The sequence below is a fragment of the Callospermophilus lateralis genome, chromosome 9 (assembly GCF_048772815.1).
Source record: "Callospermophilus lateralis isolate mCalLat2 chromosome 9, mCalLat2.hap1, whole genome shotgun sequence".
Classification (NCBI taxonomy): domain Eukaryota; kingdom Metazoa; phylum Chordata; class Mammalia; order Rodentia; family Sciuridae; genus Callospermophilus; species Callospermophilus lateralis.
In genome coordinates this window covers 490,731-503,610 of record NC_135313.1, presented here as the reverse complement: position 1 = coordinate 503,610, position 12,880 = coordinate 490,731, and the positions used below count along the sequence as shown (strand labels likewise).

General features: G+C 48.8%; 1 protein-coding gene across 8 annotated transcripts in view; it reads left to right on the top strand.

The window, feature by feature from the left end:
* Window positions 1-12,880, top strand: part of Farp2 (FERM, ARH/RhoGEF and pleckstrin domain protein 2) — a 94,261-nt gene that overhangs the window by 33,560 nt on the left and 47,821 nt on the right. For all 8 annotated transcript variants that reach the window (XR_013092345.2, XR_013092346.2, XM_076866597.2 and 5 more), the window contains exons 3-6: window positions 5,701-5,805; window positions 6,674-6,716; window positions 8,211-8,289; window positions 10,363-10,460. Coding sequence is in view for 6 of the 8 variants with exons in the window: in XM_076866597.2 (XP_076722712.2) it covers window positions 5,701-5,805; window positions 6,674-6,716; window positions 8,211-8,289; window positions 10,363-10,460 (325 nt within the window). In the remaining 2 variants the exon portion in view is untranslated. The remainder of the gene's footprint in view (window positions 1-5,700; window positions 5,806-6,673; window positions 6,717-8,210; window positions 8,290-10,362; window positions 10,461-12,880) is intronic.

Genomic DNA, 12,880 nt, shown 5'->3' with positions numbered 1-12,880 from the left:
TCACGCACGTGAGTCTGTAACGCCAGGGAGTCCAGCTCCGCGCTTTCTTCTGTGGCCACGTTCCTCGTGTCCTGCTGGAGAGTGTCTGCCTCTCTAGGCCTTGTTGTGGGATTCCTCTGTGGGTCGCTGGGTGACGTACGTGTAGTGTGAGGCAGGGTGCGTGTTCTTGTGTAGTGGACCCTACTGTTCCCGGCGTGCTTGTCAGCATGTCCTCCTGGGCCGACTTCCTGTCCTCTGCGGGCACGGTGGGCCTGTGTTGGCCCCTGTGCTCACGTCAGAACCACTGCATCTTTCCTGCAGCTGGGCACTGAATCTTGCTATCTGATAGTGGAAGTCCACCAAACCCGTCCTTCTCCGATGTTTGAGACCTTTGGGATTTGTGTAGTTTTTAATCTGCTGTCAGTTTCTGTAGACACAAGCTGCTGGGTTTTCCTTGGAACAGCACTGGGTTAATAGGTCACTTGGGGAGAAATGACAGTTGATACAGAGGGAGATCCCAGGATCACGGAGGGGGAACTGTCTCAGCAGTGGAATGTGGTGTTCAGCATAGTGGTTTATAGAATAGAAGTGCTCTTCACGATCGATCCTTCAACTTTTCTAAATTCGCTTATTTGAATATTTTGTATACAGGTTCTATTTATTTTGGAAGCCAAGATTCTGTATTTTTAAGTGTTTGTATTCTGTATTTTAAAGCAGTTTAAAACTTGAAGAAAAAAAACAACAAGAGCCAAAGACTCTTTCTTCCCTGACACTCTCAAGGGCACTTTGTGCCAACATAAGGCTCTTCGAAGGCTCTTCATGGATGTGACGCAGGACAGGGGGCCATGCCTCTCCTGGCCTCCTTCAGCCCTGATGTCCCCAGCCCTGAGTGCCTCCCAAAAGCCCCGTGTGGGAAGCTAGCAGGACTTGTGTGAGGCGGGGCCTGGAGAGGGCCTGGGCCTGGGGGTGCCCTTGAAGGGGGGCTCAGCACAGGCCCCTTCCTCCTGCTCTTCTTGCTTCTGGTGGTGAACTGAGCTGCTCGCTCCACTACACACTGCCGCCCCGCGTGCTGCCTTGCCAGTGGCTCTGAGCAACGCGACACCCACCCCCTAGACCAGAACCTACAAATCTGTGAGCCCAAGTGAATCTCCTCTCCTTGTAGGTGAACGGCCTCTGGTATGTTGTTATAGTAAAGGGAAGCTGATGAGTACAAGGGGCACGGCAGTTGGGTGAGACCATCTGGCTTCGCAGTTTCCTTGCACCTGGACCAGCTTGTGCACCCTTGGCAGGGGTGGCACCCAAGGGTGCTGGGTTCTCATTCATCTAGTTACATCGCACTGGGTTTGAGTCTGTCCCATTTCTGGTGCTGACCGCTTTGGCCGCCTGGTTAGGATGTGTTGGACAGGCCTCTCCGCAGTGGGGAGCACCCTTGGAGCCCTGCAGCATCTCTCTGCTCTCAGGGTGGAACCAGTTCTCACATCAGGTGGGCTTCTGGTCCCTGTTCTGCCCAATGGGTTTCCACTCATTCCGCCTCTTTAGTCAGCTGGCTCCCTGCTGTGACCGAAAGTCCGGCAAGAACAGTTGAGGAGGAAAAGTTATTTGGGCTCGTGGTTTCAGAGGTCCATAGACGCTGACTCCATTGCTCTGGGTGCAAGTGAGGCAGCACGTCATGGTGGAGGGTGTGGGGGAAGAAGGCAGCTCAGCACTTGGCAGCCAGGAAGCAGAGAGAGAGAGAGAGAGCTCCACTGACCAAGGACAAAATATACACTGGAAGGCACGCCTCCAGGACCCACCTCCCCCCAGCCAGACCCCACCTGCCTGTGGTCACCACCCAGCTACCCAGTCAGGGAGTAGTGCACTGCTTAGGTAAGGCCCTCCTGACCCAGGCTCTGCCCGCTGAACCTCCTCACCCCGCCTCACGCCTGGGGTTTGGGGACGCCTCACATCTGAACCACGGCACTGCCATTGCTTGCTGTGATGCCCAGGCGGCCCCAGACTTGCCAGTGAGGAGCGCTTCCCTCCTTTGGACATGGCCTCTCACTCTGAGGGCTTCTCTGCCTGCGCTCAGCTTGTCCCCTCCCTGCCCCCGATCTGGCATCAGCCCTTTCCTGTGAAAGGCTTGTGTGCAGCTGTTTCCTGGAGGCCTTCATTCCCCAAAGCCTGCTGATGGGCAAAGCCGGGCCTCTGGCCCACAGGCCAGGGTCCCTTCCCAGTGTTGATGCCCTCCCCCTGGTGGCCCTGACATCCCTCTGCAGGCTGCGGCCCCTCTTGACCCCCACCCTCACCTGCCTCATCCACCCTGTGCAGAACCTGGTGTGTCCACAGCCCTCCTGCGGCACGCAGCCTGCCTTTACCCAGACCTAACAGGTCTGGTCCGTGCCACGGGACGGAGGGGAGAAGTGTAAGCAGGTGTGCACACAGCTGGGCTCTGGAGCCCGGGCTGCTGCTGGCTTGTGGTGGTTCCTGCAGAGAGCGCCTGTGTACATACACATGCGTGCACATGCTTTGCACACACACACTCCACCACACACACACACTCCACCAAACACACATCTGTGTGCAACTTATTCCTTCCCTCACATCACGCATGCTCACCAATTTGCCCCTGTCACACACGGTGGCATACGTGCTGTTCTACCCCTTCCTTTCTTCTTTTGGTATATTCAAGAATCCTTCCCCTTTTAGCACACAGCAGACTGACTTTTTAAAATTCTGTCTGGAACAGCATTGTCTGATTTCAGTAATTTTTAGGCAGTCATGTACTGGTAGAGTTAGAGTACGTTTGATCATTTGCTACTAGAACCCTTATTGTAACACATATTTCTTTCTTTCTTTTTTTTTCCGAGGGGGTACTGGGAATTGAACTCAGGGGTACTCAGCCACTGAGCCACGTCCCCAGCTCTAATTTGTATTTTATTCAGAGACAGGATCTCACCACTTCCAGAATGTTCCCTACAGAACATTTTAGCGCCTCACTTTTGCTGAGGCTGGCTTTGAACTCATGATTCTCCTGCCTCGGCCTCCCGAGCTGCTAGGATTTCAGGTGTGCGCCACCGCCCCCGGCATAACACGTGTTTCTTTATATGCATTGTTCTGCACCTGTGAGGTACTTGTTAGAGCATGATTTGTGAGATGAGGGTATGTTGGACTTTGGCTCCTGGAAGATGCAGTTTCTTTCACCAGCCCCATGTGAGCACACCTGTTTCCCGTCCTTCAGGTTTTGCCAATATGATAGACCAAAAAAAGTACCTCAGTGTGACCTTGATCTGTGGGTCTGATCACGCTCTCGGAGCCTCCACGCTTCTGTTTTCACCACTCCCTGTGTGTACCTGAAGGCTGTCGGCGAGCAGCCACAGCAGGTGCAGGCAGGCCTGTGAGGAAGAGTGGCAGAGCTCGGCGCCCACTGGCTGCTCCAGCTCCCAGGACCTCCCAAGGTCAGCCGTCAGGGCGCTTCGTACATAGCAGTTAAGGTGAGATCTTTACTCAGGATTCTTGCATTTCCATGTTTTTTGAAGAAATTAGCCCTTTGTCTGAAGCATGAGCTGTTGGTGTTTTTCTTATCTTTAATTTCTGTACGGATTTGTTTGTGTTTTTTTTGTGGAGTTGGGGATAGGACCCAGAGCCTGTGCATGTAAGGCAAGCACTCTGCCAACTGAGCCATATCCCCAGCCCTAAAAAAAGTTGAGTTGTCCAGTCTCTCCTGGGAGGAGTTGGTTTCCACCTTGATTTCTTCTTGGCCAGCCAACCCTGGAGGTTTGGTGCTCAATCTGAAAGGGCTGGTGTAGCTGCGTCTCCTGAGCTAGGAGCACTGATGTACCCCTCTGAGATGCCCACCGCATGAGAGTGACGTCAGCCCAGAAGAATCTCGGGTCCTTGGGAGCCTAAAGTAGGAGGACAGCAAGATCTTGGCCAGTCTCTCAATTTGTGAAACCCTGTCTCAAAACAGAAAGGACTAAGGGTGCAGCTAGTGGTAGAGCCCCCTGGGTTCAATCCCCAGTACCAGAAACAAAATTAGATTTAACATATTTGTAAGGTCACTAGCTCTTCTCCCACTGTCCATTTTGAGGAGGTTTTCACTGTTACAGTTCTTTGTAACAAGGAATTGCAGGTTTTCATTCCTCCCAAGAAGCCTCCTCTTAGGAATGTGAGCCCTGGGTCACAGGGTCTGGGAGCAGTGGAGATCTGCCTTTTCCTCACGGGCATGGGACTCTTGGGTTCTTTATTTGTTTGTTTTTTGGTTTTTGTCTCATGACAGGGTCTCCCTGAGTTGCCCAGCCTGGCCTTAGAACTCAAGATACTCCTGCCTCAGCCTCCAGAGTAGCTGGGGTCACAGGCAGGCACCACCACATCCATCTGGCATATTATTGTGTAAAAACGATGTGCTCCTCCTCATTCAGAGATGACAGACTTGAAGAAACAAGAGGCCCCTGGCCTCCCGCCTCTGTTCAGTGCTATGATGGTGGTCACTTTAAAGATGTAGTGTATAGCCATCACAGTTATTTCTACTGTGTGTGTGTGTGTGTGTGTGTGTGTGTGTGTGTGAGAGAGAGAGAGAGAGAGAGAGAGAGAGAGAGAGAGAACTGTCCTGTTACCTGCACCCCATGGGAATGCAGACTGGGATTCTCTTGTCGGCCAGCCTGTGTGGTGGACTGTGCTCCATGATCCCCAGAGAGTTCCGTGTTCTTCTGGGCTTGCACCCTTTTCCAGTATGGTTGGGCTAGCACTTACTCCACCAGCCCTTTGCTGAATCTGTCCTATGGAATTAGCTCTGTGCAGTTTATGAGAATATCTGTTGGGAACATTCTGGAAGTGGAGTTGCTGGGGCAAAGGTAAATGAACACTTGAAATTCTGAAAAGTATTTCCACGTTCCCCCGCCCAGGTCATGTTAACTCACACCCCCAGCTCTGTGTGGGGCTGTTTTCTCACAGGCACGTGAGGTCTCTCTGTTGTAGTTGATCCTGTTGTCAGAGGGGTTTAATACCTTTTTAAATGCCTAACAACTGTTGTGTTTCTTCACCCGATTGCCAAGAGTAAAGCAGGACCATCTTGTCTTTTTAGTGTGATTGTAGATCATAGCTTTGTTAAACATCTTCCTTTCAGGAGCTCCGGGGCAGGCAGACTGCTGGTCTTCCTGTTGGGCTATGCTTAGGAAGACTTCACCTATTTATGATTTATGATCCCCAGGAGTATAGAGACAGTCTACTCTGTTTTATTTTAGCCTTTAGTCGTTGCAGTTTGTTTTTGTGAATAGTGTAAACTAGGACATCACTTTATTTTTCTTCTGGAGAGCTGACATGCCCCATCTTGTTTTTGAACAGTTCACATTCTTCTCCATAATGTGAAATGCTGTCAAATGGTAAATTATTCACTGGGAGCCTATGTAAACAGAGACTGTGGAACTCCACTTTTGAGCAGATGTCAGAATTATTTGGTGAAATGTTTACTGAAACTAGAAATCATTATATGCCAGAGAAATACAACTAAAAACACAGTAAGAATGTAAAATGGAAGGACTTTTGAGCTGTACGTTTATTTTGCTATCAGTGGATAAACACAGATGCCTCAGCAGACTCGTGTGCACTGTCGTGTGTGTAGATCTTGCTCATACGCAGGCAAAGTACAGCAGGGCCACCTGCGCCTCGTGTGAGAGCTGTAGCTTTGTGCCAGTTTTCCAGATGTCCCTGTCCCCTGGCCCTCAGGCTCTTCTTGCCTCTCCGCAGCCCAAGTGTGCCGGCCAGCTCTTGCTGATGCAGGTGTGGAAGCGCTTGAACCTGATCGAGTGCGACTACTTCGGGTTGGAGTTTCAGAACGTCCAGCCCCACTGGGTATGTGCTTTTGATTTGCTTTTGGAAACAGGCTGTGACTGTGTTATAGGATGTTCATGAGGTGCTCTGTGCGCAGAGCCTTTGGAACCTTCTGTAAGGGTGAAGGCAAGCTATTTGATTATTGGAACATTATTTTTATCAGAGCTGTGCTATTAAAGTGCTTTATCTTTAGCCATAAAGAGCATGTCCGTCTTTAATGAACCTGAATTCACACCTCCCTAGACCCACTCTGCTTACAGCACTGTGTGCCAAGTTACACAGCAGCCTCGGATGCATCTGCCTAGTAAACATTTTGAAAGTGAATTTTGAGCAAATTGTTTTACTTAAGAGACAAAACCTTAAACAGTGTGATCCTCCAGTGTTCTTAGATGTGACTGTCATAAAGAGACCCACATCAACCTCTCCGTTCAGGAAGCATGTTGTCGGCTTCTAGCTCTGGGTCTGGCCCTCAGCTGTCCCTGCACAGCTGTGTTTGCCCAAGGGTCTCTGCTCTGGTGCCACAGAGGGCCTGTCTCATGCGATGGCCCTCTCGGGAGTTGTGGTCTGTGAATGCGATGTGGTGTTGACCACATCCCCGAGGTGATCACTGGTGCCTGTCCTGTGCACAGTGACTGAGTGCTGGGCTCAGGAGAGATGACTAGTGTGACAGCAGTTTAGTGTCCCCCCGCTCTTGAAGCAGGCATTGCTGAGCTTCCCATGGTTTGTCGAGATTCGGTTGCTATAAAAAGGGAGTAGAGTCAAAATATCTCTGTTATAAAAATTTCTCTTAATCATAAGTATTTTTGTATTTTATAGCAAGATACAAAATACACTTGTTAAATAGGAAAATTATTAATCGAGTTTTTCTCTTTTGTTAAATTCTCTTTAGATTTGGCTTGAACCTATGAAACCCATCATTAGGCAAGTACGAAGTAAGTCCTTTGTGTAACTCTCTTAAGACTGTGGTCACTAGATGCCCTGTTGTAGAATGCTGAGGCTGCAGGTGTGTCCACACACTTGTGTCACTCCACGGCAGATGAGCTTAGAAGCTGTTTGCTCTTGATTCCAGCTGTAGAGGAGAGGTGGGTGGGATGTCACATCTGTCTCAGGTGGTCCTGGGTGACCACCTCACATTGGAAGTTATAGGATATGTTGTTTGGTATCTTAAATTTTGGCTAATATGTAAAATAGTAAGCATGCACTTTGTACACAGGCTGTGAAAATGCACTGTGGTGCCTCTCTTAGGTAGCTTGCTTGCTTACTTATTTTGGTGTGCTGGGGACTGAACCCAGGGCTTCTTGCAGGTCAGGCAAGAGCTCTACCACTGAGCCACATCTTCAGCCCATAGGTAGCATTTTGATAAAATGTTAATACTGTTCCATAATGGTAAACGTAATTGTAATTGTGAGCATAATTGTTTTTGTTAGTTTCCTTATTAAATTTAAATATGAAGGCATACAGTAATAGTCCTCAGTTCTTATATATATCATATACGATAAAGTCTCTAATTTCTGAATCACCATAACTATTTTTTTTCTAGTACAAAGTTGAAGACAAGAGGATGTGTGAAAGTAACTTTGTCCTGCACAGTTGAGCTAAGGCTGTTTAGGTTCCCTAGTGTCTTAGCAAATGGCTCCTCCTTATTATATTGTGTGCATGTGCAAACATACAACCATACATCCAACCACAAGTGCAGCTAGCTACAACACACCAGTAGGCACATGTGGAGGAGAAATCTGGTGTGTGCAGTCACAGACAGTGCCCGAGACTTGGCGACAGTGGTCGGTGACGGCCGCCGGGTGAAAGAGCAGCTGCTCTTGTGGTGGAAATCACATGGCTGTTTTACTATTAAATTTCTATGGCACAAAGGCATTCAGTTCAGCTATATCTTATACCTTTTCCTTACAAAAATCAGTTCTAGTTCACTATAGTAAGTGGTAGTAACATTTTCTTTCATTAATATATATAAGGATTTAAAAAAAATTTTTTTTACTACTGAATTAAAATGGTATTAACACTTGAACTTCATCATTTTTATCCTAAAATGTAAACAGGGATTTTAAAAAATTTTTTTAATGATGTTGGGGATTGAACATGGGCCTTATGCATGCTAGGCAAGTGCTCTACCACTGAGCAACACCCCTACCCAGGAATATATTCCACAATTTAATGGGCAGTTTCAAAGGATTTATAAAATAATCTCTGCTTAGGGAAATAAAAGATTTGAAATTTCTCTTCAGTATGTGTGATTGGTGCTTAGGATTCATACTCGTGCACAGGAAATGTTTTAATACCATCCTACCAGAGGAGAAAATGCTTAACAGCCCAGCCCATTTTAAAGCACTCACCCAATTACACAGTAATATATGGAAAGAGAATTAATACAAAAATCAGCTTTTGTGAAATCTAAAAGTTTCTTTTTATAGGACCAAAGAATGCAGTGCTTCGCCTAGCTGTGAAATTCTTCCCACCTGATCCTGGTCAGTTGCAAGAAGAATATACAAGGTGAAGAGCTCACTCTGCACTGGAGCTGCATCCCCCGGGGTCCTGTATTTATCTCTCTACCATGAATGATCAAGAATGGATGAGTTAGTGCACACATAAAAACAGAAAGTGAAGAGTAGTTAAAGCAGCGCTGTGACAATGACTCATGCACAGACCTGGATGTACAGCAGGCTTAGAAGGAAGGTCGCAGGGGGAACTTGAGAACAAAGGCTGGAGGGCTGTGTCAGGGCAGTGTGGTGCCTCCAGGAGCAGGCCTGGCATGAACCAGAGCCCCCGTGGGCTAGGGAGCAGCTCAGTCTGCAAGGCCTTGCAGATGCATGGAGCAGAGGCATCAGGCCGTTTTCTTTTGTGCTACTCCCTTTAATTCAAGGTTGCTTTTTTGCAGAAATGATTGAAAGACAGTGTGAATAGTAGTCATCTGGTCAGTAAAGAGATGGCAACTCCTTTCTTGTGCTTTCTTTTTTTTTTTTTTTTTCCCCCTCCTGTATGTTAAAAAAAGAGAGCGGAGAGAGCAAGAACTAAAGCAGAACCTAAAAGCCAGGTTGAAGCCCCAGGTCAGGTGCAGGTCACAGAGGACAGGGGCCTTGTCATAGCAGCAGCAGAGCAACTCTCTGCCCTGAGTCCCGGCTGGACCCACAGCATCTCAGAAACTCTGAAAGGTTTCTTGAGGTCATGTTGACATCTGGGAATCGGGAACGGTCACAGGGAGGAGAGGGAGAGAGCTCTTGCCCTCCCTCCGCCTCGGTTTTGAGGTTGAGGAGACCCCACTGCAGGGCTGCGGAGTGCCTCTGTGAGTGACCAGAGTGTAGCTGGCAGCCTTTTGAGTCTCCGGAGGGACTCGCTCTGAACTAGGTCTCCCAACAGTTGTTGGTAACAGGAAGTGCTCTCTGAGTTAGAACCCTGGCCTCAACCTCAGCACTCAGGCCCGGAGTCAGTTTGACCTGCGCTTCCCTTTGCCTCATTTTTAAGCAGTCAGTCCTTATTTATTAAAAAGTACATGGTTTTGACAAAAGAAAAATTTTCTCACGTCACAGTACGTAGAATAAAAAGCAAAAGTTCTCTGTGGCCTGCTCACAGACCTCACTCTCCAGGTAAGTACCAGTGCTTGAGCAGGAGTCTTCCTGATGAGTGCAGGACCCGGGGAAGTGCCGTCTCACAGCCTCACAGCCGTCGTGGCAGACAGGCAGCCGTGGGGACCCCACCTAGAGCAGCCCTGGCCGACCTTCCTCCTGGGCCCACAGGCTGCACCTGGATTCACTCAGTCATTCTCAGATTCCAATTTTTCTCTGACGAAATGCTGCAAAGAACTGTCATTTTTGAACTCCAAGAATATTACTCTAGAAAAATTTTGTAGGAGCAGAACTACTGAGTTTAAAAGGCAGCAAATCGTAAATTGCAAGAGAACGTAGTAGATTTTAATGGCTTGCACTATTTGCATTGTGAATTCCAGGGAGGGGAGGGAATTAGTGTTCACCATCGCATTTGAGCTCTGAGACCAGGACCTGGAACTTAACACATGCTCAGTCATTACCCAACAAGTGAATATGGAAATATTTTCAAACTGCTTTCTGTGTTCACATTATCATCAGTTGTGTTTCATAGTGCCTGTTTCTTAGATTCTAGCTGAGGCAAATATTATCAGTCTATTAAAGATTTTCCCAGTCTTAGTTTTAAGCTGTGTCTTAATGGTCTGTTTCTGGTATTTCACCCAAGACTGTGAGTACAGGTTTATACCATGAGTTTGTGGACATCCTAGCTGGAGGCATTGCAGCACACAGTGTGGTGGTGGGTCTGTGGTGTGCCTGGAGGGCATGGCTCCTTTTTGGCATGGCTTTGCCTGTGTGCTCAGCACTTTCTGTGTGTTCTCTGAGCTGTGTTCAGGATACTGAACCCATCTGTCATCCGACCTTTGGTTGGGGCCACCTGTTGCCATAAGGCCTTTTGTGACCTGCCTGTTTCATGGGGCCCTGCGTTTTGCTCCCTGCTGGTTACTGCTGCTTCTGGGGCCTCTTGGCTTTCCTGCCATCAGAGGACATTTGGAGCTGACCTCTCTGGTCTTGACTTCCCTTCTAGGTACTTGTTTGCCTTGCAACTCAAGAGAGACCTCCAGGAAGAGCGCTTGGCCTGCGCTGCCAGCACAGCGGCCCTGCTCACTTCCCATCTCCTGCAGGGTCAGTGTCTCCGACCCCCACTCCCCGGGAGCTGGTGCCGCGGGGTCTTAGGCACCGCACTCAGGACGAGCCACAGTTAGCTGCTGGTGCACATGCGTAATCACCTCAAAGAATGAAGTATTCACCTTGATTTTATTCTTTTTTTTTCTTATTTGTTTGCAGTGCTGAGGGATTTGTGTTCACCATGGGCCTCCCCTGGGCTAGGCAAGTGCTATACCACTGAGATATGTCTTCAGGCCTTTTTTATTTTTTAATTTTCAGACAGAGTCTAGCTAAATTGCCAAGGCTGGCCTCAGACACCTGCCTCAGCCTTCTGAGTCACATTCTTCTTTTTTTTTGGTGGTAAATGGGCACAATATCTTTACTTATTCATTTATTTCTATGTGGTGCTAAGGATCAAACCAGTGCCTCACATGTGCCAGGCAAGTGCTCTACCACTGAGCTACAGCCCCAGCCCATGAGTCTCATTGTCGGTGGCCAAGGGTCACCTTCTGTGAAGGCATCCTAACAGATGTGTCCACCTCGAGGCTGGAGGCCAAACTCTGTAGCCACAGCCCTTCTTGAGTCCCCTCTCACCTATGGCTTTGTGCATTTCGACAGTGTGCCTTCAGGCTAGGTCTAGACCGTCAGCAGGTTCTCAGCACACCCAGAGAGGGGCCTCCTGGGAGCCAGCCACAGCCCTCTGGGAGGAGTGGAGCATCAGGGTGGAGGAGAAAGCAGGCCTTTCCACAGTGTCCCCCACCAGCAAGAGATAGGCAAGGTGTGTGAAGGGCGGTGGGTCCCTCAGCAGTGGGAGGAGGTCCTGAGAAGCAGATGTGTGCCCCAAGGCCCCAGAGCCACCTGTCGGCTGAGAGGGCGCACCCAGGCTGCTGCCCCCTGAGCACCGCCACCGCACACCCGCGAGTCTCGGAGCTGAGAGTGCAGGACAGTCGGCACGCATGGCTGCCAGAGCTGTGTGGTCAGTAAGTGCCGGCTAGCTGCAGTCCCCGCCCTTCCTCAGGCACACGTGTCCTGCTGGGTCTGGCCGTCCTGTACTGTGGACTCCACTGCACATCTCAGAGGGAGTCTCAAACCAAGTCTGAGTTTCCAGTGGGGCCAGAGACCCTGTTTGACAGGCAGCACTTGGGTGGTTCCTCCTGGCTGCTGGCTAGAAGCACCTGTAGAGGGCTCTGTGTGGTCTGGCTGGGCTGCCAGCATCAACAGTGGCCCACTGCAGTTTTCCAGGGGTGCTGCCTTGTAGCAGGGTGCTCTGAACCAGGGCTGCTGCTGTAGAGACAGGGCAAGTTGTGCTCTGTGAGCAGGGCCTGCGCTCAGGAGAGGCAGCTAGCTGACACTCTGGCCACACTGTGCTGTGAGTCAGAATGTCCCCTCTGGTACCGTGGATGGGCACAGTGTGGGTGGTTCACTCTCCATTGGCTCCAGGTGGGCAGTTGGTGCTGTGCTCGCAACCTTCCTGTGAATTCAGGATTGTTTTAGAACATTTCAGAAGCATGTATTGCTTGAAATGATTGAATGTAATACTGCATCCAAAAACATTTATGGGGGCTGGGGATTGTGGCTCAAGTGGTAGCGCATTCGCCTGGCATGCGCGGGGCACTGGGTTCGATCCTCAGCACCATATAAAAATAAAATAAAGATGTTGTGTCCACGAAAACTAACAAATAAATATTAAGAAAAAAAACCATTTATGGCCTTAAAGTAACATGAGATCACAGACATTATTTCTTAGGAAATTTGAGAAGCCCTTCAGGAAAAAGTGATTTAAAATACATCATCTTGAAACAAATAACATACATTAACCTGGTCACAATGGCCATGAGACAGTTTACTTATGAAGTGTGGTGTAAAAAATAGTGAGCACATAGACTCGGGGCTCATGATTAGCCTCTTTGAAACCCTTCACCAATCTTTGCTCTTAAGGAGTCAGGAAAAATTTCTTCCACCTGCTCTCTTAGTTGGACAACATAAAATATTTGGAAAACTAAGGTGCAAATTTTGTTTTTTTAGGAATATATCATTTTGCCAGGCAAAATGGCACACGCCTGTGGTCCCAATGACTCAGAATGCTGAGATGGGAGAATGGCAACTTAGAGGGCTGCCTCAGCAACTTAGCAAGACCTTGTCTCAAAATAAAAAAGACCTGGGGATGAGGCTGGGGCTGGGGCTCAGTGGCAGAGCACTTGCCTAGCATGTGTGAGGCACTGGTTCGAGCCTCAGCACTGCATGTGAATAAATGAATAAAATAAAGGTCCATCAACAACTAAAATAAAATTAAAAAAAAAAAAAAGAACTGGGGATGTACCTCAGTGGTAGAGCATCTCTGGGTCCAATCCCCAATACCAGGGGGAAAAAACAGGGATATATTATTTTACTACAGACTTAGGGTCGGTTTTCTTACTGTTGGTTTGTGCATATGCACG